Raw genomic sequence first — 23,590 nt, 5'->3', positions numbered from 1 at the left:
TTGAATATACAAACCATACTGTATATGTATCTGTGTATAATGTAAACACATGTACTATATCGGTCTTAATTTATATATGTAGTTATCACTTTTAAAACATTTCCAGCTTTTGTAGCAGTTTTGTTTTATTGTACTGTAACTGCTCTGTATTCTATGTTAACCTTTGTCTTGCTGATAATGTACATGTGATGAGTGAAAGTGGTTCTTGGATCAGTTCATGTATCTGGTTAACAAAAGTATGTAAGTAAAGTGTTTGCAGTATCCAGTCTTGCTGTACTTGGAGCCAGAAGAGAAAAAAGTCTGTTAAAAAGAAAAGTAGTAAATCAAAACACAAAACCAGTAGGTAAACCACCAATATCATCCCGTAACCTTGGTAGTCCATGGAAAATAGTACAACAGCCCTTACCATTTGGAGGAGGGATGACGCAAGCACAAACACTACATAAAAGAACTATAATTATTTTAACAGAGACACAAACACTCCCATAAAAAGACCAGATAATATTTAGAGGACAGTTAATACGGAGAATATTCTGCCTTCTCTACATACTTTACAAAAACAAATCCGTGAACTAAGGTAGAACTTTACCAGGGAAAATTGCAGCACAGTGGGGGGGGGGGGTAAAGAAACAGAGAACTGTAACAAGAATAAAGCAGTGGTAGAGTCAGTGCATTACAGAAGGAAAAAAAAAGAATACCGACCTTAAAATTGCCTAGAGTGATTAGGAAGACAACAGAAGCTGAAAATTTTACAAATCCAGGGAGGAACACAAAGACTTTCGGCTTTTCCCGGTGAGGGGTTACCACAGGTGATCACCAGTCCGTTATTTATTGGCAGTGGATTTTTACAGTGTTGAATTGCCAACCCGGAGTCCAACCATCACAGAAGGCACACACATTCACATGCCTACTAGCAGGTCTTACTGTAGGGTGGACATGCAGACTCCACACAGAAGGTGCTCCAATCAAGAATCGAACCGGAGAACCTCTTGCTGTGAAGTGACAATGCTAACCGCTGCACCACTGTAGCCAACAAACACCATTAAATTAATCCAAATACCAAACATCAGTAGCAGCCCTGGAGACCCAGTAAGCCAGTAGATAGATGTGACTGTACCAATGTGCTGAGGGGGGGGGGGTCCTCCTCTACACAGAACTGTGGGTAAAACGAGGAGTTTAGTGGACTGGGATAATTTTAGAGGAAAATGAATTGGTCCTATCACATACAGACTTTGAAGTATGGTATACTATATGAGAAAGAAAAGGAATAAAGAAATACCCACTCTGTTAGCCGAGAGGAGCTCAGACCAGCAGTGACAGAACAGAGCAATATGAGGCAGTGGGAATACGGGAAATCTGAGGGTAGAAAATGAAAGTGAAAAGAATAATTACAAGAGTTAACTCACAGCAGCAGCACACTGCCAACAGGGTTTGTAATACACTTGTTGGGGGGGGGGATACAAGAGTTAACTCACAGCAGCAGCACACTGCCAACAGGGTTTGTAATACAAGAGTTAACTCACAGCAGCAGCACACTGCCAACAGGGTTTGTAATACAAGAGTTAACTCACAGCAGCAGCACACTGCCAACAGGGTTTGTAATACATTTGTTGGGGGGGGAGGAGATACAAGAGTTAACTCACAGCAGCAGCACACTGCCAACAGGGTTTGTAATACACTTGTTGGGGGGGGGGGGGTAAATACAACAGTTAACACAGCAGCAGCAGCACACTGCCAACAGGGTTTGTAATGCATTTGTTGGGGGGAGGGGGTAAATACAAGAGTTAACTCAAAGCAGCAGCACACTGCCAACAGGGTTTGTAATACACTTGTTTGTGGGGGGGGGGGGTAAATACAAGAGTTAACTCACAGCAGCAGCACACTGCCAACAGGGTTTGTAATACACTTGTTGGGGGGGGGTAAATACAAGAGTTAACTCACAGCAGCAGCACACTGCCAACAGGGTTTGTAATACACTTGTTGGGGGGGGGTAAATACAAGAGTTAACTCACAGCAGCAGCACACTGCCAACAGGGTTTGTAATGCATTTGTTGGGGGAGTAAATACAAGAGTTAACTCAAAGCAGCAGCACACTGCCAACAGGGTTTGTAATAACTCTTGTATTTACCCCCCCCCCCAACAAGTGTAACTCACAGCAGCAGCACACTGCCAACAGGGTTAATAATACACTTGTTGGGGGGTAAATACAAGAGTTAACTCACAGCAGCAGCACACTGCCAACACGGTTTGTAATACACTTGTTGGGGGGGGGGTGAATACAAGAGTTAACTCACACCAGCAGCACACTGCCAACAGGGTTTGTAATACACTTGTTGGGGGGTAAATACAAGAGTTAACTCACAGCAGCAGCACACTGCCAACAGAGTTTGTAATACATTTGTTGGGGGGTAAATACAAGAGTTAACTCACAGCAGCAGAACGCTGCCAACAGGGTTTGTAATACACTTGTTGGGGGGTAAATACAAGAGTTAACTCACAGCAGCAGCACACTGCCAACAGAGTTTGTAATACATTTGCTGAGGGGGGGGGGTAAATACAAGAGTTAACCCACAGCAGCAGCACACTGCCAACAGAGTCTGTAATACACTTGTTGGTGGTGGTAAATACGAGAGTTAAATCAAAACAGCAGCACACTGCCAACAGAGTTTGTAATACACTTGTTGGGGGGTAAATACAAGAGTTAACTCACAGCAGCAGCACACTGCCAACAGGGTTTGTAATACACTTGTTGGGGGGTAAATACAAGAGTTAACTCACAGCAGCAGCACACTGCCAACAGAGTTTGTAATACATTTGTTGGGGGGTAAATACAAGAGTTCTCAAAACAGCAGCAGCACACTGCCAACAGAGTTTGTAATACACTTGTTGGGGGGGGGTAAATACAAGAGTTAACTCACAGCAGCAGCATACTGCCAACAGAGTTTGTAATACACTTGTTGGGGGGGTAAATACAAGAGTTAAGTCAAAGCAGCAGCACACTGCCAACAGAGTTTGTAATACATCTGTTGGGGGGGGGGGGTAAATACAAGAGTTAACTCAAAGCAGCAGCACACTGCCAACAGAGTTTGTAATACATTTGTTCAGGGGTAAATACAAGAGTTAACTCAAAGCAGCAACACACTGCCAACAGAGTTTGTAATACACTTGTTGGGGGGGGGGGTAAATACAAGAGTTAACTCACAGCAGCAGCATACTGCCAACAGAGTTTGTAATACACTTGTTGGGGGGGGGTAAATACAAGAGTTAAGTCAAAGCAGCAGCACACTGCCAACAGAGTTTGTAATACATTTGTTGGGGGGGGGGGGTAAATACAAGAGTTAACTCAAAGCAGCAGCACACTGCCAACAGAGTTTGTAATGCATTTGTTGGGGGGGGGGGGGGGTAAATACCATATTCGTTTATATGAAGTTTTGTGTGCTGGCACTACTACTAATAACTGCACTGTACACATGACTACTACAACAGCTGACCAGTTCCTTTGAACTGGGTTATGTTGTACGTTTCCAGCCCTGCTGCTGACATGGTCTCATCTGCAAACCAATATATTCCTGCATGTAATACTGGCTTGCAAACATGCTGTGAGACATAGGCAATAGAAACAGGACTTCTACAATTAAGTATGCAAGTATCATAGTAACAGAGTCATAGGCTGTTACTAGGCAATGCATCGGGTAAGATCATTATAGCCTAGCCACTGTGATTCCAGCCTGCAACTGGCCTTCTGTGATCAGTTCTCTACCCCGGTCATCAAAATGTAAATAAAATAAAAGGAGGGTTATGGAATGAGACCAGTGACGCACTTGCAGGCACCCTACCATTTTCTAGGGTGCATTTTAAAATGATGAGAGAATTATTTTGTTTAAAACAATGTCTATTTCACAGCACAGACATTCTTTACATGAGATGCATATCATGCCAGAATATTTGGTTTGTGTTACAATGAAGGTTAAGATCTTCATTATGACAGTTGTGTGAACATGAAAGAGGTCAGTTAGGAAAGAGTTACTTGAAGCCTTATAGGCAAGTCAAAGGTAACTCTGGAGGAGTATGTACGAGACCAGATGTGCTCTGGAAGTAAGGTCCTACATTTTCTTTCTGAGGGACTGCTGGGGTCTTTCAAGATGGATCATATGCCTGGAAATGTCCATACCAAAGGAGACAATGTATTCAATTATGGGCCAATAAGGAAGGAGAAGAAAGGTGCAAAACACGCACACAGAGTAGCTGCCTTGCTTCATTTCAATTACACACTTAGATTACTAATAAATTATTACACTGTATAATGCAAACATAAGCCAAAATAACCAGAATTACAAATTCCACTCAAATAAACAGTGGTACCCTCTTGCGTTACCCTTCATTCTCATGCAAAATAGAAGATCTAGGAAAACATAATTCACTACCAAGGAAGTAAAAAGACAAGTGAAATTACACTAACCTGATAAAACTCAAATGAACACCAAGGGATCGATGTGTACCTGAGCAATCGATACACAAAAATACTCCATAAGTAATGCTTGCCCAACTTGGGTTTTTTGCTCCACAATCAAAACACACCTGCAAAAGAAATTACGCAGAAACAGATTACTACTAACAGAAAAAACAAATTCATTATTTCATGGACCTGTCTTTTTTTTAGTATATTTTCTTATCAAGTAATTTTCCTTAGAGGTCACTTGCTTCACAACAATTAACGCTTCTGTGTGAACTACAAATACTGAAAATAAAATACTGTAAACAGGTTTTCAGTTCAGGCAAAACCACTAACAAGTACTAAGCCGATGAAAACCACTCCAATCTGTAGGCCAGCGAGTTAAAAACTTAGTAGTAAATCAGAGTTCTTTTATTAGAAAAAACACAGTAAAATCTCAAGAAAAATGCACCGTAAATCCCCTAGCTCCTCGGCTACCATTAGCCTTTACAAAGTATATCTTTCTCAAACATGAAATTCCCTTTTTATACATAAAAACACACCCAACAATCAATTATACAATTAAGATCATAAAGTCAACTCATAAACAACATTTCCAGTTGCACTCATTAAGACCCTTAGGACAAAAAGTGTGTTATACTTTAAATTAAAAATAGATTCCTTTTTTGTAGACTATATTTAATACCTTCTGATGTGAAATACTCATTTCTAAACTGTTCTAAACACTGTACACTGTAAACCGGTAGGATCCCGATTGTGACAATTATAAAAATGCTCCGCCACTGGACTACACTGTTTATTTTTCCTTATATCTCTTACATGTTCTTTAAGTCTTGTGGCAAAGCTTCTTTTGCTTTCCCCTACGTAATATTTCCCGCAAGGGCATCTTATCACATATACTACTCCTTCACTATTACAGGTAAAGTAGCCTTACTCTTGAAAGTTTTTTTTCCATTAATTACTGGGAAAGTCCTACCTACATACGGACAAGCTGTACAGCTTCCACATGAGAAAGTTCCTTTAAAAAACAACCCTTGACTATTTTTAATAAAGGGTCTTTTGAAACCCCCCCGCCCCCCATGTACCAGCATGTCCTTAATGCTTCTTCCTTTTTTATAGGAAAAACTTAAATTGAAGTAGCTAACTTCATTTGTTCATCAACCTGTGGGTATCGGATCCGAGCCGGCAACTTTATTCAGCTAAGATCCGAGCTCCAAGCTACTCCCCCTTACCCATAACCCCCTGCCATCCCGCTCTGTCCTCAGATCTCGTTTGCCACGGCTTATTCAAGCATCTAGAACGAGTTCCAAGCATAGGGTTTCGTGAGTTTTTCTAAAATTACCTGTTTTTTTATTTTAAACTATAGACGAGTGAGTTTCCCCTGAGCCGGTCTTTGAGGCGGCACTCCAGGCTAGCCTCGGTGGCCTCGTCGAGATCAACCCAAAGTTTGTCCGATGCAGATATGGACCGGATGATGCGTAGGTTTCTCCAGGCCAAACTGCAGATGGGAGTGATCCTGCCCCCCCCCCCCGGGGGGGAGCTCGACCCCATTTTTTGTCCCGATTGCTCCTTCTCCGACCCACTACCGGGGTTCAGAGCCGTCAGATCCAGGCAGCATCGGAGCCGGGGGAGGCTCGGCGCCGATAGTACACCCTACTTCTGCTCGGTCCGCACCCTTGAGTTTGCCAGGTCCATTTTCGGATCCGAGGTCTCAGAGCCGTGAGCTGAGCTTCGGATCCGGAGGTGTCAGTGCATCTTCGGCTCCATCTCGGTCGGAGCATACTGGCCCTTTGGATCCAATTGCATCGGCGCCGGCTCCGGTCTACACCTCTGATCCGAAGGGACTGCTCTTGGATCCTAGAGAGAGCAGTTCTCCTTTGGCGTTCGATGTTGTGGAGAGGGTCTTGTCGAGGGACTCAAGACCCCAGGCTCCTGCTGTGGTTCCACCCATCACTCCCTCTCAGACGGGCCTACCTTCCATCACCCGGCCCCAGGGACAGCCTGCACCTATGTCCCAAATAGTTCCCTTAGATGAACAGGATGTGGTTGGTGAGGCATCCTCGGACAGCCCCACCGAGGAGGTTCCTCACAAACATAAGTGCAAGAGGAGGCACTTGGACTCACCCCAGTCCTTGACAGAGGACACAGATTTAGATGAAGGGGAAGGTTCCCCAAGGTCACCACCTGAGGACGTCTCCTTTGGAGACATTATGGAAATGCTTCGTATTAGAGGGGGGGGTGGTCAGCCCAAAAACCTTCCTCCGATGAGTCTGTTTCTAGAGGAGTTGGACGCAGGCCCATCTACCTCTTGGGTGTCCCCTCCCGCCGATCCCCTGGTCGATCTGATCACTACCAGGGCATGGAAGGAACCGGACACTGCACAGCCCATACCAAAGAGACCAGACAAAATTCTCAGTCCACCCACAGATAGGATGGTCTGGAGCAAGGGTGCTCCAGTAGATGCCATGTTGGTGGCGGCTGCCACCAAGAAGGAACTAGCCCAAGAGAGTTCCTCGGTCCACCTTCCTGACAAGGAGTCTCGGACGATGGACTGCATAGGGAAGCGGATGTTTGCTTCAGCCACCTTCTCAGTAAGGTCGCTGAACTATATGGCACATGTGATACGACTCAAGCGGGATCTCAAAGAATACGCCGGGTCGCCCCCAGAGTCCATATCGGCAGAGGATAAGAAAACATTCTCAGCTCGAATGGCCACTCAAGTCCATTTCGAACACTTCTATGCAGCTTCTTTCCCATACCACGAAAGGAGCTGCTAGAGCTAGCGGAGTGGGCATTGCCTTACAGCGACATGCTTGGCTCAGTCTCTGCGACTTTGCGGAACCCTTCAAGGCGTCCTTTGCAAATGCCCCTTTTGATGGCTCTTCGCTGTTAGTCAAGACCGTCCGCGAGACGCTGGTCTAGAGCAAGAAAGACGGGAAGATGTTGTCTGCCATTGGGATCCGCTTCTCGGCTCCCCAGAGGTCCTTTCTCCAGGAACCAAAGGGGACAAAAGAAGATGTGGTTCTGGAAATCCCAACAGTCCAGTTTCGCTCCGGATCCCTCGTCCTTCAAAGGCAGAGGAGGACAGGGTGGACGCCAGCCCAGAGGCAGAGGGGACCAAAGAATTTCGGGTCGAGAGAACCCTTTTCAGATTGGCCCGCGCAGCAGCCATGAGGGGTTACCCGACTGCTCCACTCTGGAGGCAGTTGGGGGGCGTTTCTCGAGGCACCTAGCAGTTTGGGAGTCCATTACAACGGATCACTGGGTGCTTCGAATCATATCCAGAGGTTACACTATCCCCTTTCTGAATCTCCCTCTCAAATCCCGGAGCCTCCCCGATGTCCCACCCAATCAAAGGGAGGCAGCAGCCTCAGAAAGAAAGCAGCTGCTAGAAAAAACAGCAATCCAGCCTGTCCCCCAAGATCAATCCGGATCAGGCTTCTACTCCAGTTCTTTCTGGTGCCAAAAAAGCGGGGGACTTGAGACCAATCCTCGACCTGTCCAATCTAAACCAGTCAGTGGCCAAAGAAAAGTTCCGAATGGTCACCATTCAATCCATTCTCCCACTCCTGCAGGAGAATGACTGGATGTGCTCTATAGACCTCAAGGATGCGTACTACCACATTTTGATGGACAGATGATCCAGAAGGTTTCTCTGCTTCGGGCTGGGAGCCAGCCATTACCAGTTCAGGGTCCTTCCCTTTGGTCTCACCACAGCCCCCAGGGTGTTCACCAAAGTGATGGCAGTTGTAACGGCCCACCTGAGGCTTCAGGGAATACAGGTCATTCCGTACCTAGATGACTGGCTCCTGACCGCCCCCACCAGGCATCTACTCTGTTCAGCCAGGAATTACTTCCTTCACTTGGCCTCTCATCTAGGAATCTCAAGAAATCCTCCCTTCAACCAACTCAAACTTTGGATTTCATAGGGGCCAGGCTAAACACAAACCTGTTGAGGGCCTTCCTAACTCCAGACAGGCTTCGAACTTTGACACTCCACTTGCTGGCCCTCCTACAATCCCCAGCTCCCCCAGTGGAATTGGTCCTGAGGGCACTAGGTTCCATGGCTGCAGCCATCAATCTGTCACCTCTAGTTCGTCTAAACATGAGGGTCCTACAATGGACCTTGCAGGTTCAATGGTCCATCCTGCAACATCCGCTAAGTGCACCTATCTCCCTCAGCAAGGTTGGCAAAAAATCCCTACTCTGATGGATCCAGTCCTCGGATCTTCGGGAAGGGTGCCCCTTCTCGATGGTCCCACGCCAAGCCACGGTTACCACGGACGCGTCTCGCCTTGGGTAGGGGGGGCACTGCATGGGCAGAACCGTCCAAGGCACATGGACCCACTCTGAGACCTTGTTGAGACCTTGTTGCACATCAATGTCCTTGATGGTGCTTTTAGTGTTGCAAGCACTCCAGGCCCTTCTTCCCTTAGGGACAATTACAATTCAATCAGACAACATGTCAGTAGTCTGGTATATCAACAAACAGGGGGGAACCAGACCCTATCCGCTATGTCAAGAGGCCAAGAGAGTTTGGGAATGGGCGATCGCCACCAACCGCTTTCTCATAGCAATGCACATTCCGGGTCGGACGAACATTTTGGCAGACAGGCTGAGTAGAACCATCCTCTCACTTTATGAGTGGTCTTTGAACCAGACAGTAGCAGAGCAAATCTTCCTCAAGTGGGGTCAACCTTGCTGCGATCTATTTGCGTCACCTTCGAACGCAAAGTGCAGTGAGTACTTCTCTCTACTTCCCCCACCAGGGGAATCCCCCAGAGACGCTCTAGTCCATGTTTGGCCATCTGGTCCACTTTACGCTTATCCACCTCTTCCTCTCATGATAAAATTCTTGCAGAAAGCTCGTCGGTTGGGGAGCAGAGTGATCCTCATAGCCCCATTCTGGCCTCACCAAACGTGGTTCCCTTGCCTATGGTCTTATCTAGTCAATCCTCCATGGATTTTGGATCCCATTCCCGATCTGATATCTCACCCCCTGGGGTTGACAACCCCAAACTTGGACAATCTCAAGCTCACAGCTTGGTTGATCCAGTTCCAATCATAGCTAGGACTCTCGGTATCTCCTCTTCCGTTAAAGCTATTTTAGTAGCCTCTCATAAACCTTCTACCAGAAAGGTCTATAAGAGCAAATGGAAACATTCTTCGATCTGGGCGGAACATAGAAATTTGGATTCCTTTACAGCCCCGATACCAGCTGTTTTGGATTTTTTGTCATACTTATTTGATCAGGGTGCCAGCTCCTCCACCGTCAAATCCAATTAGCAACAGTTTCACACTTTCATGTGGGAAATGATCTCGGTTCTTTAGCTTCTTCCAAAATCTGCAAGACCTTCATAAAGGGTACCTTCTTGTTAAGGGTGCAGTCCCTCCGTGGGATTTAACTCGTTCTCCAGGCTCTTACTGGCCCTCCGTTTGAACCTGCAGCTTCGGTGGATCTAAAATATTTATCCTGGAAAACGGCCTTTCTCATTGCTATCACTTCGGCTAGAAGGGTTTCGGAGATTCAAGCCCTTTGCGCCAAACCTCCATATCTGGTCTTTCATAAAGACAGTTTCCCTCAGGACCAATCCCTCCTTCTTGCCTAAATTCACCTCAGAGTCCAACATTAATCAATCTATCAAACTACAGTTTTTTTCCCCAAATTATCAAAACAAAGGTGAATACAAATTACATTCTTTGGACGTGCACAGACAACTGAGGTTCTATTTACACAGGACTGCTACACATAGAAAATCAGAGCAACTCCTTGTATCCTTTAATAAACCCTTTTTGGGTAAACCTGTGTCAAAAGCTACATTGTCCAGATGAATTTCACAGTGTATACTTCTTGCATATAAGAGTTCTGGATGACCAGAACCTGTCGGAGTTCAAGCCCATTCCACTCGATCGGTTTCCACTTCTGCTGCCTTTTGGTCCAGTGTGTCCTTGGATGACATTTGTTCAGCGGCCACTTGGGCTTCATCCCATACTTTTATTACCCATTACAAGCTGGATATAATTTCCAGAGGGAGGGCGTCCTTTGGCTCTGCAGTGCTCCGGAATATTCTTCCATGAGGACCTCCCAAGTTTTTTTTTGGTAGCTGGGGACTCTGTCCCACAGGTTGATGAACAAATGAAGTTAACTACTTCAGATAAAGAAGTTATGTACTCACCATAACATTCCATCTGAGTAGGTAACTTCATATGTCAGCAACCAACCCCCCCCTCCGTCACCCTAACCTGTAGTTCGTCCTTTTTAGGACCTTTGTGCTTCCTGTACCAGATGACATCAGGTTAGGATGTTTAGTTGATCTTTTGGTTGTAGTATTCTATAATGCTAAAGCAAACTCGATCTGAGGACAGAGAGGAATGGCAGGGGGTTATGGGTAAGGGGGAGGAGCTTGGAGCTTGGATCTTAGCTGAATAAAGTTGCTGGCTCGGATCCGATTCGGATCAGATACCCACAGGTTACTGACAAATGAAGTTACCTACTCAGATGGAATGTTATGGTGAGTACATAACTTCTTTTTTTAATATTTTTCAGAAAGGGTTCTTCCCTTTTATAAAATGTCCAATAATACTTTACTAAATTTTCCAACATTTCTGCAAACAGTATATATTTTGAAACAAAATATAAAATTTCCCCTTCATTCTTACTATCCTTCCTTCTGGAACTACTTTTTGATTATTGTAACCACTGTTTTTTTCATTACCCTTCATAACTCTGAGGAATTCCCCCATATGATGCAGATGCTAATGTATGGGTCGGATGACAACTGGTGCCATATAATATATGGTCTTGTTGTTCAGATTTTCTATATATTTTTGTTTTCATTTTACCATTCTTCTCACCTGCTATAGTTATATCTAGAAAATTAACTTTTCTCCTTTTCTGTAATCCAACAAACTGTATTCCAAATCTATTTTCATGTAAACTTTCTATAAAAACTCTTTTACCCTTTCATATCCATCCTTGCATATAAAAATAAAATCAATAAACCTAAAAATTTCTGTATATATAAATACTCAAAAAGAAAAAAAAAAAAAAAAAAGATTGGCATACATCTGGGCAAAAGCTGCCCCATAGCAGTACCCCGCATTTGTTTATATAAGGACCCATCAAACTAAAATATATTATTTAAACAAAATAAAGTAAGTTTTTTAGCATATTGAGATTTTGGACCATCTCCTAAAAAAATTCCATAGCCTCCATTCCATACACATGCTGAATGTTGGTACAGACACAAAGTCCAACAACACAAAACACATCTTTTTCCCACCGTATTTCTTTCACTTTGTCCAAAAAAATCAAGAGTCTCCTTTATATAAGATGGCAACTTTACTACCTCTTTAAACAGATATTGATGCAAAAAGCATGCCAAAGTGTGGGTAAAATACCCACATGCCAAAACTATAGGTCGGCATGGGGGGGGGGGGGTCACTCACATTTTTATGGATCTTTGGCACACACAAATATTTAGCCATCAAGCAATTTTTGTTACTAAACTTTTGTTGTATATCAGTAAAAGTAAAATACTTCAATCTAACACCCTTATGTAATAAATCATATTATTTTAAAGCTCTCATATTTTTTTAATTTCTATCTTTGTATATACATTTTTATCACTCAAATGTTGATTACACAACAACAGGTTTTCAGTTCAGCTTTGACCACTACTGGATTGCAAGTCCATCCCAAAGGAACAGATGTCAGCAGAAGGAATAAACACATTAAGAACATTTTGATTATTACGATTCCTCTACAACTCCTCCACAAAAACTGTGACAAGAAAATCAAACATCATCCACTGGCTTTACCATAAAGGGCTGCCCTCCGAACAGTTCCACAGGTTCACACCAATTGTTGTACTTTGAATAAATATGAAAAGCACAACCAAATGCACCGGAGCAATGCTTCAAAAATATAAATCCACTCCTCAGGAAACAGCAAAAAATTATTTAATAAATAAATCACAACCACAAGACAGAACTGGGATTGAGCGCGCTTTCATCTACAATACATCGACTTCATCAGAATCCATTGTTTGAATGAATCAGTTACCTTAAATACTTGCTGAATACTGAGTTAATTGATTGACTAAATTAACAAATCATATTGAAGGCTTGTTAAAAGAACAGTACACCCTTCTCATACTTTTTTTCACATTAAACAATCTACCACAAATAGACTAAAATTCTGTGCTTTGTATTTATAAAAATCATGACTTTTTATATATATATAATCCGTATTGTTTTTATAATAAGAAAAACATTTATACAACAATAAAAGTGCTTCATGAGGTTAAAAATACACAAATTACATACACAAATCAATATCAAAACTCTATTAAAATTGTATGTAAACACTTCTTATTATAAATATATGTGTAATTACATGAATAAATAATACTACCTATTATATTAAAAACTAATTCGACCCATCATATTACTTATATTAAAACCTTATAAGTACAAAAATATATATAAATAACTTTATTTCAAACTACTATATAAATAAATAAGAATATAAATATATATATATATATATTTATGTATACAAGTAGTAAAATAATTAAAGAATGTTCATGTACAGTGATGGAAAATAAAAATTAACTTGATCCATCTTTTTGTTATTAAACTCAGAGCCTAAAGCGTAATAAGAAAAATTTTTTACATAATTATGTCATTTCTTTTTAGGGTTATTAGCCAACAATCTCAATGCTGGCTTAATTGAGAGGTGATCATTCATCCCACTAGAACCACAGGCATCCAGCCTAAGCTGCCAAATTAATTCTTTGTATTCCAGTAAGGATTCCCAGTCACCTCCCCTATCACCTTTCTTAATCTCATCCAAAACCCAAAACTTGATGTTAGCTCTTGTACACATAGTGGTATGCCTATATAATGCATTGTTGTCGTTGCTCTTATTTATATCCCTCATGTGCTCATAAATACGTTGTCTTAGCTTACGTTCAGTCTTACCAACGTAATAATTCCCACATGCCAAACAATAGGCTAAACAGACCACACCCTTGGTCTGACAGGTATAATACCCTTTGCTTCTCAATTTTACACCTATGTCCCTCAATAGGAGCTCCTTTTCCCCTGCAACAAAAGAACACTGCGCACATCTACCACATTTGTGCGTCCCCACTTTTTGTTGTGCTCCACTAAAACTTGGTATATTTTTCATCTCAAAAAGTTTTTTAAAACTTGTATTTTTCCTATAACCAAATTTTATTGTTTGCTGGAAAATATTACAATCAGTACTTAATTTTGAAAATATTTTCCAAACCTCATTAATCCCTTTTTGTATCCAACCTATTCCTTTATAATATGTAAGAGTTAATCGAGGTAACGCAACCCTGCTTGTTTGTTGGATTTTAGATGTCCTAAAATCAACCACCACTCCATCCGTATTAAATTGGTTATACATTAAAAGTGGTGGAAACTGACTGTTCCGTTTCTTTAGAATTTCTCTTTTAACACTCAAGTCTAAGTGGGTATCCTCTTTCCAGAAATAGCTTTTGTATGAATTCCATTTCGTCGAAACACATGCTATTTTTACTGGTCATACGGGAGGCCCTAATCATCTGGCCTTTTATAATATTCCTTCTTGGGTATAATGGATGATCACTTTCGAAGTGTACGTATGAGTTGGAAAAACACTCCTTTCTAAAAATCCTTGATTCATACTGCTTGTCTATCACATTTTTTACAATTGTTACATCCAAATAGTTAACTTTTTCAAAATTATATTGGAACGTGAACCTTAAAAAATTCGTAGTGGTATGCAAATAATCAATACATTCTTCTATCTGTTGTCTTGTACCACTCCAAACGATAAAAATATCGTCCAAAAATCGAAAATATTTAAATAACATACTCCCAAAAGTTTGATTTGAACACATATTCCAATTCCCAAAAAAGCATAATAATATTAGCATATATGGGGGCACACGAAGACCCCATTGCTACCCCCCTATCTGGTGGTAGATATCTCCTTGAAAATAAATGAAGTTGTTTTTTAACACTAGTTCCATGTTTTCAAGTACTAGTCTAAAATCTGTTTTACTTAGGAAATTAAATTCAACTAACATGTGTTCAAACCAAGTTAGACCTATATTGTGCGGTATTACTGAAAATAGGTCTATAACATCAATTGTAATAAAAATGTATTTTTCATGATATATAACAGTATTAAATTTTGTAAGAAAATCCCAGGAATCAATGAGTATATGTTGACAGTCATTATAGAAGTGTTTTAATTTAGTATCCACATAAATGGCCAAAGTCTGCATCTTGGAACACTGGGATGTCACAATAGGTCTAAGGGGTGGGTTGTGGATATCTTTATGTATTTTCGGGATGCCAAAGATCTCAGCAATCACTGGTTTCGATACTTTAAGAAAATTGTATAATTCCAAATCTATATATCCTTGTAGGAGATTATCTTCCAAATAAAGATCTATCTTCTTGTAACAGATGTTCATTTCACTTCTAGATGCAATCTGGTATCTACTACCCGTATTCAAGATCTCCAGCATCCTATTGGTATAATCCCAAAAGTCCATCAAAACCACCCCTCCCCCTTTATCAGGCTTTATAATTCTGATTTTGTCATTACTTTGTAACATCTTTAAAACCTTGATTTCTTCTTCCTTCAGGTTACCATATTCTTTTAATCCATCATCCTTCTTAAAGCCTTCCCTCACCATATTCAATACATATGCCTCAAAGTTATAAATCTCACGTTGTAAAGGGGGGTTAAATATACTTCTTCTTTTAAGTACATTGTCCACCTCTTGTTCATCTTGTTTCAATGTGAATTTCAATTGTAATTTTCTTGCAAACAATTTAATGTCAAGTAAAATCTGTTAAATGTTTGGTTTTTTAATTGGTATAAATGAAAACCATTTCGTAAAAAGGCCAAAAAAAAAACGGGGGTAACTTCTAAGTCTGTAAAATTGTATATATGAAAATTATTTTCAATACTAATCTTACATCCACCATGGTGAACAGAATTGTCCCTACTCATATCCAATTCTCCAGCCACCTCCATGATATGTTGAAAATCACCACTACTATCACTTCCTATACACATGGGGATACCGTCATTTCCAAACGGGGGTACGTCTCCATAAACATGCTCTATAGTTGTTTTGTAATTCAACAGGGGGTATGTCTTTATAGTTGTTCTCTAAAATTATCTGTAAACATTCCCCCCTTGTTGTTTCCTCGGATAATAATTCCCTGTTGCTTCCGCATATGAGGAGGGTCGGTTCTGTTTCCTTAATCTTTCGGACCTCCGTGGGCCCTCCTCCCCTTCCCCTAAAGGGTCAAATTGGTCCAATTCATCATTGCCCATTGCTTTTATTTGTTCATCGTTAGAATTGTTATGAACAGGTCTAACCTCTTTAAGATATAACCTGTTATTGTTGTTAAATTCAAAATCAGGCCTTCTTCCCCCACCCCCTCCACCAGGGGATGGATATCCATAAGGGGACTTTTTCTTATAATATTTACTGGGATCAATATAGGCCCTACCATCTTTATAATCATGCAAATCGCGTTCAATTTTCCCTAACTTCCTTTTATAATTTTTAGTCGCATTAAAATCAACATCATGAAGCACTTTACAATATAAACTTTTATATTCGTGCACAGTAAAAAGCAAATCATTGCTAATATCACGCTGTAACTTGTCAATTTTCTTTTTACTATCATTCAAAATTTCCACATTATTACATATCATTGCCTTCAAAATGGAAATGCCACATTCATTTAATATGTCTGAAATAGTTTTAAATAATTGCTCATTCCCCCTAATATTATTGGGGTATTTACTTAACCTCAGTCCCTTCGGTACTATGTTCCGCTCAACACATTGAGTGAGATACCAGTTTTCAAGACAAAGGTTTCTGTATTTATTCAAATCAACTTCAAACAACTTACATTTGTCCTTAAAACTAAAATTGTCCTTTGGTGCTTCCTCGGCTTCCTTCATAGTCGTAGAAAAGGATTTATCCAACCACTCTGTAAATGATATGTTATTGTATGCTTCAAAAGCACCATTCCTCTTAGAAAACACAGTTGGAATTGGGTCCTCTCTCACGGGCTGGATTACCAGAGTGTTCGCCGTTGCTAGTACCGGGCGCAAGATTGTTGTCGTCCGGCGTAGATCGTGACATCATCAACGGCCTCCGACAACCCTCGGGATTACCTTGACCACATGGAATGGATTCATCAGACCCTGACAAACTGTCCAAAGTAACAGTACCTTGTGAATGAGTGTGAATAAGCCTCACCAGTTGGCTTAGTAAAGAATTGTAGTCTTCCATGGGGGATCCCTCGTAACGCTAGCGGTAAGACAAATAACCACGATTCCTCTACAACTCCTCCACAAAAACTGTGACAAGAAAATCAAAGAACATCCGCTGGCTTTACCATAAAGGGCTGCCCTCCGAACAGTTCCACAGGTTCACACCAATTGTTGTACTTTGAATAAGTAATATTTAGCCATCAAGCAATTTTTGTTACTAAACTTTTGTTGTATATCAGTAAAAGTAAAATACTTCAATCTAACACCCTTATGTAATAAATCATATTTTAAAGCTCTCATATTTTTTTAATTTCTATCTTTGTATATACATTTTTATCACTCAAATGTTGATTACACAACAACAGGTTTTCAGTTCAGCTTTGACCACTACTGGATTGCAAGTCCATCCCAAAGGAACAGATGTCAGCAGAAGGAATAAACACATTAAGAACATTTTGATTATTATCTGGGTCTCTTCGCCTATACAAAAACAAGCTCACTCAGGGGCCATGACAGGATTAATACAGTCAGAAAGCCCACCGTGCAAATAAAAAGGAATGGTACCAACCCCTAAGCAGGACTGACCATGTCAGGTGGGCTAAATACTGACCTTACTGACATTTAAAGGAATCAGACTGTCAAAACTAACAAGAAAAAATGGGGATGGGGTGCTTAAGTGAATGAAAAAAGTGTGTATAAACATATTTCAAAGATTAAGGGAGGACACAAAAAGAGCAGAATGAAAAAGATTGCTTAAAGAATTGAATAGTCTCTGAAGAGACAACGAAGGGGCCCCCATGAGAACTGATGGCAAGGACAGACACATATGAATATTAAAGGACTCAAGAGGCCTTAGACAAGACTTCCAGAATGGGTTGACCCCAGCAAGATGAACAATCTGGATCCAACTGCTGAATTACGAATTAACAGACTCGGAAGGATAAGGAGGAGTCAGAGTTGCTAACGTGGACTAAGGTTGCAGGGCATATAGCAGATGTAAAGAATGGCAAGAGTCAAAAGCATTTCAGGGCCAGACCTCACCCTCACACTATATCCGCTTTCTTTAGGAGGGATAGGCCAGTCCAGTCCAGGGTAAACTTGTGACTACGCATCCAATCAGTGAGGTCTGAAGGATGGGAATGTAGCACACTGCTGCAATTGCAGCGGCAATCTGTTCCAGATGTGCGGGAGGCACTGAGGGATGAATCAATCTTTCCATCATATTTTCTTTAGCTGCTGGTGAAGATTTAGGTCCCTGCTTCTGGGTGTTTAAACTACTGAGTTGTGGAGAAGTACAAGATCCAGGCCTAATGGGTCTGTAATGGCATGTAAGGCAAGAAATGGATCTCCCCTTGAGAGTTTATAAGATACTGAATAAAGGGAAAGCGCTTCCAGTCTCTGTTGGCAAGTATGTGATCTTCTTAATAACATTTGGTATCTTTCTAGTTATTTGATACGTCTAGTGAAGTACATCACAAAGAGGGTGTTGCACTCAATACCTGATCTAACTGATGCAGAATACAAAGGCACAATGATCTCTTTAAGACAGGATGATATTCCCTTGGCAATTAGCTGCACTAAGAAGAAAGGATCTTCTGGCTACTGTTTTCACCAGGTGAAAGACAGGAAATTATTTACCCACGATCAAGGTCCCCAACAATATTTTTTTTTTAATTTTGAAGTGGGGTAATGCCTACGCTGACGGAAGGGGTTTTCTAACACGTGACAACATTGCACTTTCACACATTTAATTTGAGCCCATTTTCAATACAACAGTTAAGTGTGGAAGGTCTTACTGAATGGTTAGGGTATCAGAGGGGAACTTTACAATAACTTCCAGTTTGCCATCATCTGCAAACTTAACCATTATCCAGAGGTCTTGTTTTCTGGTCTGGAGATCAGAAAAGTAAATGCCAACAACAGGAGGTCCCAAAACTGAGCCCTGGGTGGGGGACAATTACCTTTACACTTTCCAATGAGGCACCTGCCACTTGCACTATGTGGTCTCTAACTTAGCTGGTTTGTTACCTATCTTACCACACAGGGACCTATTTTTGAAGCATTAAGCTCACTTACAATATTAAAATTGGATATGGTGTCAAATGCCATGGTCAGGTCAAGATAAACCATATGAACATGCCCACTGTTGACGGCCTGTGCAACCCTCTCACAAAATTTAGCCAAATTCATTAGATCCAATCTTCCCTTGACAAAGCCAAACTGTTACAGTACTAGTCTCTGGAGTTCTTCACTCTAAACATTCATTGATAATTTAAAATATTAACTATACAGTTGCACTTACTTTTGCTGTTTTGACTAAATCCTAACAACTAACAAAAGTATGAAAAGCACAGCTCCGAGCTCACATTTGAGGCCTCCTTACGTAGGGTCCTCAGAAACCACTAGTGGCTATGACTGGAGAGAGAGAATTTTATTTTTTATTTATTTACTGGAATGGGAGTGTGGGTGCTTGCAATAGATACCTGCACTAATTTACAGTAAAGAGCTCTGCAAGCCAATAAATATTTTTCGTGAAGGGAAATCTGGTTTGTGTCTACGTGAAAACAAGACATTCACTTGAACAACTTCATGGTGACTTGGAAGTCAGAATATTTCTGGGAGACGGGACACAGCTTCCCTCAATTCCCCAAAAATGACAAGTAACTACAAATTTTATTGTCTATTATGTTCCATTAATTTTTACTTTGTCCTTTTCAATACTGTTGTTAAAAACATGTCATGTTAGTTTGTTCTGAAGTTTATGATGTATAAACTTCAACTGTGTGCATATAAAAATCACTTAAAAAGTACAGTTTTTTGAGGTATTCCCAATAACAGGAGTAGGACGGTGAATAGGAAAGATTATAAAAAGAAATGGGGATCAAGGGAATGGGGCAGTATCATGAATGTAAATACTGTACTAACCTGATCTCATTTACTTATGTTTGGCTAGGCTGTAAATGAAGAGGGGTGTGCTTCAGTATGTAATGCACAAAAAATAAATAAATATAATAATAATAATGAGAAATTACCAAGAGCTTTGAGGAAGCTATGCCAGGGACTGCACTACTCTTCTACTGCCCTAAACATGAAATGGCACTTCAACTACAAGACAAAGCTGTTTCATTATCCATTACCTAAAACCACAACTTAAGTAGAACTTTTAACTTTATAACTTAATGCACAAGCATGCTGAAGAAATTTTACTTGGAATTGTGAAAATGTTTCAGCGATATGAACTATGTACTGGCAGTCTTATAAAAATGTGTTAGCCTGCCAAACTCGGTTACATTTACTTTCAGTAAGGGGTTAGTATAGGGCTTCTATTTAGACTAAGGAATTCAAATACACCACCTTCATTACATATCTTCTACACAAGTAACATCAGAAGAAAGAATCACATACATTCCTTTGTTAAGGTGACCGTTTCCTATCACTAGAAAGAGAATACAAAAAAAAAAGTAACACTATTGGCAAAAGTGAAATAGCCCACACATCTTCAACTTTCAGTTATGTGTTAACTATTTGGGGTGGAATGGCAATTTTAGGGGTGGCATACACCCAAAGGCCCAAGTACAATTCCCCAAGATCTTTACCAAGAACCGTCAATGGACAACTATAATGCAGTTTCTCCACACAAACACACAAAAAAGTACAAGTTTGCTCAGGTATTTTAGTGCAAGTCTGCCAAACTACTTTATATTTGGTTTTTGGAAGTGATTCGTAAATGACTTTAGAGTGGGGAATGCAACACATGGTCCATAATGCGTTTATACTAAGTTGGCATCATTGAAGTAAAATCATACACATTTCTTTTTAACAGGAACTCTTCTCTTACTGGAAATATACTAGCACAACCCTTTCAAATAAAAATCACACCACAATACACACAACGTACAGATAAAGAAAAATGCACACATCTAACTAAAATTCACCAGCAAAATACAGTACATAGGTGAATATCATGGCATGCTTTATTAATTTTGAAAGAAATGCTCAAACCCTTTCAGACCATACAGGTTGGAACTAACAGAATATTTACATATCCATAGAACTGCTCAATTTTGTGAAAACAAAAAATCTGTCACTAGATCAGTACAAATAAGTTAAGCACTTTAGCCACCCATGTGATGTACCTCCTCTGGGCCAGTAATCAAGCAGCCTCAATCCTCATCACAGACACCAGTCAGTGACGTTCACCTGGAACAAAAATTGATGCACACAGAATTTTCAGATGCAACTCTCTGCACCAAGCATGAATTCCCTAACGAGCACATAGGGAACACACACTCCCATCCTGGGTTTGGGATTTCCTCTCTCATACCATGCCCTAAATAAGACTCCTCACTGACCACAGCCATAGAACTGAGTTCGAGTCCTCAGCAGAGTGTTCCAAGCGAAGTCCTCCACCACCCTATCTCTGTGAAACCAGTGCTTGTGCCCCTGGTCCAAGTAGCAGACACAGACACGCACACAGATTTGGTTTTTCACACACAGACACAGATCTGGGAAAGACTGGCACAGATTCATCAGCTATGTCCTCTCTAGCCAGACTATAATGCAGATACCGCCACCAAAACACTCCAAAGCCAGCTACTCTAAGGCTCTTAACAAGGGTGCCCACTTATATGGAGTAAAATTAAAACTAATACAAATGGTAGTGTTTGACCAATGCAGCAAGGCTTTCAGCAGCAGCCATGGTGTCACCAAATGAATATAAAGTACTCTCAAAGATTAAAATATTCTCTAAAAGACTAGCCACAATGAAAAGTTTAAATATATCTAATAATAAAAGATCATGAAAATATTAAATATCTATTTACAGTAAAAAACAGAGTTTTAGTCTCAGGAAATATTAAAAATAACACATATGGAAAGATTCACAGAAGAAAACAATACTTAACTTATCTCACCATATTTTTCTGACTGATCTAAAGAATTACTATCCCCTAGTTTGCTTACTACAGCATGGCAAGATGAAATGGGCGAGTGCTCCTTCTTTGTCAGGTTATACAAACAGACTGCCCTGAGACTTCTGTCTCGTCTGGTATTAAAACATCATTTCAATGCTGGATTACAGAATGACATCACATACATCTGGTCATCAGACTCTTGTTTCCGCACTATCCCCTTTACTAGAAAAGGAACCAGAATCTAGCACATGTGTCATCACACACACAAACAAACACACACACACAAACAAACACACACAGCTTTTCTAAGATGCGTTATAGCATCTGGAAGCTACAAAACCATTTACGAAACTTCTACCCTTCCAAGGTAGCAATTAGTTCACCCCTAAGGATGGTACAAGTAGGATTCCTAGTCCTGGTTTTCACTGACATTTTGACTCTGGGCTGCAATCAGAACGTGAAGACTGAATCTTTATGGACTAAACTAGGTCATTTAATTTCAGACTATTTTTCAAAGTTAGATGGGCTGAGATTAACCTCTTCTTTTCCAGTGTCCTCTGTTACAATATATTTACTTCAACAGTTACAATACAGTCTGACATACAGGAGTATTTCTTTTCTGTCCAGCAGGCCCCACTACTGGTACATTTTTAATGCAAGCAGCTTTACAAATACATTTTCAACACAAGCACCTGTACAAATCAGTGATATACAAATGCCATATAATTCTTTACAAAACTCCAGCCAGCTATGCTGGCATATGTTACATATCCATTGCCCTGCTTCTATGGCAGAACTGGCAATACCTCATATCATCACAACTCAATCATGTGGCTTCTTCATATTTTGTGCCATTCATTCATCACATACATGCACATACAAATATGCATTCTGGTGACAAACAATACCCATCACAATTCTATCTTCACTGTGCTGGTACAATATTAAACTAAAAATAAATGAACACTGTGCACTTAATACAATGATATATTTGTAAGAAGATGGTCCACTTTCGGCACTCTTTAAGACTTGCGCCACAGATGTTAGGACCACTCGACATATAAAAAACTTTCCCAGGCTGCTATGCACTTCTTCCCTTCTTCTCATGAGGTACAACAGCCCTCATGGTCCAGTTCTGAAATGCTAGGCTGAAGAAAAAAAGAAGGCATAAGGAAGGAAAGGGAGAAATTAAAAACACCAAAGGAGGGAGATAGAGTAAGGGCTATATTACCATATGTGGAACTCTTCACATCAGATGCAAAAGCCTGCAATTACCCAAAAGATCATCCTAAGAAGGTAGTCCATCACTGGCACATTCCTACCAAAATAAGATCTGGAGCTGCAGATTATATCTAGCTTATAATGTCTCACAAAAGTGTTCAGACAGCATCAAGATTCGACTGCACAACTGTCATCCAAGTTAGCATAAGAGAAGCCTATGGAAGCAGCCAATAGTCTAACAGAATAAGTTTCTGGAGCTGTAAGTACAGGTTTCCCATATTTTTGATTAAAGTCAATGCAGGTGGCAAACCACACAAAAAGGATGGTCTGTTAACTTCTCAGCTTCATTTAGATATTGTGAAAAAGATACGACTGGTTATCCTTGTTTAAAGGTTTAGTTCAGTCCACACGCTAAAAGAACTACCTGGGGTCATCCATACAAAAAATAAGATACTTGCTAGAGAGTAGTCACATGGATAATTATATCTGCCTTTGTGGCAATTATAAGTACAAAAGAGGGGTCAGTTCTACATACCACCTCTTTCTTGTGGAAAACTATACAAAGGAGACATTACATAAACGGGCTTGCCAACTTGTGATTCTCTTCGCTGGAGAACTGATAAATAATAACAGGGTACTCAAGAAACTGCAATAAAACTACCTCTATAACTGGAACTC

General features: G+C 40.6%; 1 protein-coding gene across 2 annotated transcripts in view; it reads right to left on the bottom strand.

Moving 5' to 3' along the window:
• The window catches only part of ARFGAP3 (ADP ribosylation factor GTPase activating protein 3), an 873,462-nt gene that overhangs the window by 792,659 nt on the left and 57,213 nt on the right, over positions 1–23,590 (bottom strand). For both annotated transcript variants that reach the window (XM_044087532.1, XM_044087534.1), the window contains exon 2: positions 4,460–4,578. In XM_044087532.1, the coding sequence (XP_043943467.1) occupies positions 4,460–4,578 (119 nt within the window). The remainder of the gene's footprint in view (positions 1–4,459; positions 4,579–23,590) is intronic.

Source organism: Protopterus annectens, chromosome 11.part0 (genome assembly GCF_019279795.1).
Source record: "Protopterus annectens isolate FY-2018-M chromosome 11.part0, PAN1.0, whole genome shotgun sequence".
Taxonomy (NCBI): Eukaryota; Metazoa; Chordata; order Ceratodontiformes; family Protopteridae; genus Protopterus; species Protopterus annectens.
Note: the sequence above shows the minus strand (reverse complement) of the source record. Positions and strands in the feature narration are given on the sequence as shown.